General features: G+C 35.7%; 1 protein-coding gene across 2 annotated transcripts in view; it reads right to left on the bottom strand.

Annotated features, from left to right (window-relative positions):
- Positions 1-2,500, bottom strand: part of LOC122264736 (proteasome activator complex subunit 4) — a 41,202-nt gene that overhangs the window by 22,584 nt on the left and 16,118 nt on the right. Inside the window, exon 4 of one of the 2 annotated variants that reach the window (XM_043033779.2) lies at positions 1,820-1,873. The exons of the other annotated variant lie outside the window; for it this stretch is intronic. Within the exon in view, the coding sequence (XP_042889713.2) occupies positions 1,820-1,873 (54 nt within the window). The remainder of the gene's footprint in view (positions 1-1,819; positions 1,874-2,500) is intronic. 2 annotated transcript variants of the gene reach the window in all.

The following is a 2,500-nucleotide window of genomic DNA, read 5'->3' as shown; positions in this document are numbered from 1 at the left end:
AACTCTGGCTTTTGCCGGACAGTGCTCTATCTCTGTGCCGATTACTGGGGTCAGACAACAAATAGGGAAAAAATTGTAATGTAATGAAGATACTGATAAATATATTCATCTGGAAAATCATATGTAATTATAGAGGAAAAAGGAAAAAGCTTTACTTGTTTCATAACTATAATCAGTGAAGAACTGTTAACCCATTCGCACCAGTTGACCTGCTATAACGTTCAGTGGTTTTTGGGTCAGACACCGGCGACAAGATGTTTGGTCAAGGCCAGTGCGCCAGATAAGCGGACATTCAACGCTCGCTCGCGGCTAGTGCGCCCGAGAATCCCGAGGCGTTAGGCTTATGCATTCAAATACCCTGGCATTCTGACCATTTAGAGCCGGAATAGCCCCAGCATGAATGGGTTAAAAAAAAAACACTAATGCAAAACTCAGAATGTAGTGAATGATTAGTCTATCTAACTTCAAGAAGGTTGGACTTTACCGAGTCTTATAATCTTTAACATCAAAATCACTGGCTACTTAAATTAATGAACGTAAATCAAAATGAATACCAGCTATTGAACTGAACTAGAAATAAGTTTGGCCCGTACTTGTCAAATCACTTCAACATCTACATCAGTCTTAAAATTAATGCAGAACCAAAACAACAAAAAATTATGGTTACAATATAAATTGCATGCCAGCTTTTGAATGAACCTAGAATTACATTTAGTCACTAATTTTAAGACCATTTCTATGAAATACTGAAATTAATGGTTTTAACTTGTTCAATCGGATGAATCAAGCCTGTGTTAGCATCAAGGCAATAAGCCATGGTCTCACTTGGTCCAAACTTGTCAGTGTGGTAGATGCCAAATCAGCCATGGGCTGCCTAGTGCTTTTTAGCTCAAGCATTAGCTTGGAGTAATCGTTGGTCCAGAAAGATTTCTGTAAAAAATTTCTAGATATGATGAACCAGTGCCTTCTTCGGGCTTCAATGCGTATTCAATAGTTCTGTTTTTGAAGACCTCATACTCAAGAGATTAGAATAAAAATAAAGTGACTAGTATTATGAATTTCCTGAAACTGACTTTTTATCATAAACTGTTGTCTGACCTCGATCAGCAGAGTTATGCCCCATCTTTACTTTCTAAGTCTAGTTCTCTCCATTTCTATAACTCAAATATTTCTGTCATTGCTTGCTGATACACTCCAGGAGGATCAACTAATTATAGCAACAGAACAAGAGAAAGAGAGCAAAGATAGAGAGGCAGAGCAAAAGAGAGAGAGAGAGAGAAATAGAGGGATAGGAGAAATAGGGTGAAGCAGTGAGACATGGGAAGTGATACAGGAGAAACAAACACAAACTAAAGCAAGCATGCACTTCTATGTTCATTCAAGATTTCTATAAAGTTGTACAGAGTTGTGTGTTTGTGTATTTTTTTTTGTTTTTTCACTCCTATCTCTGATCTTAATCTTCTTAAATCTTTAGTCTTCATTTCTCCCTAGACTTTGCTGATCATTGTTTGAAAGGAAAAGAAAGTCATAAAACCATCAAATAAGACAAAAAAAGGTCAATCTGATGATAAAACTGAAAAGAAAATACTGTATTATTCCTGAATTCTAATCTATAAACTGTTGATCCGATGCCCCTAACAATACAGACATGAGGTTCTAAGTTCCCACTAATAAAAAAAGAACAAAATGAAGTAACTGAATAAAAGCAAATAAAATAAAATAATAATAATAATAATAGGATTAAGAAAAACAAAGGGTGACAAGAGGAGCAGGCTTGAAGGACAGCAGGAAGAGAATGAGACGGCTTGGCATAACTTACGATGTTTCTCCCTTCCTACGTCTAAAGAAACGACTGGCTGGCCTCCTGGTCCGCCTGAAAGGGAGTCACGACGGAGGGTTCTTAAGAAAGGAGTGAGGCTCATTGTCAAGGATGCAAGCTTTCAATTTTCTGTTTTTTTTACATTCCTTTTTTTTTTTCTCTCTCTCTCTTTTACTAACAACAAAACTAGGATCAGAAGGCAAATTGAGCAAGTGAAGACAAATGACTTTGGGTATCATACAATAATTAATGAAAATGCAGGCTAGTTTTTTCTGCCTTTTTTTGAAAGCCTTGACAAAAATCAATTCACTCTATAAATTTTCAACTTTGTAAAACCCCACAATGATTATAAAATAAATAAAAGAATGTTCCATTATACAAATATATATATATATATATAATAACCATTACATAACGTAAAACATAGAGGTAATACAAATCATACATTAGATAATTTCAATTAATCTTGTCTTACACCAACCATATTCATTAGACTTCACAACACAAAATATTAATTGAAGAGAGGAAACTTCCTTCAAGACAACAGCCCTTAAAGAGGACAGTCACCAGCCTGCAAGTTAAGATTACCATCAAAAGCTTGTATCGAGGATAATAAACACTCACTGTACTAGCCACTTAAAAATGCAAATCAAAACATGATGAAAAGGAGAGGAGGGAGCC

This window comes from Penaeus japonicus, unplaced genomic scaffold, assembly GCF_977035675.1.
Source record: "Penaeus japonicus unplaced genomic scaffold, GWHDUDI00000001_assembly GWHDUDI00000033, whole genome shotgun sequence".
NCBI classification, from domain to species: domain Eukaryota; kingdom Metazoa; phylum Arthropoda; class Malacostraca; order Decapoda; family Penaeidae; genus Penaeus; species Penaeus japonicus.
The sequence above is the reverse complement of the archived record's forward strand: the minus strand, read 5'-3'. Positions and strand labels throughout refer to the sequence as shown.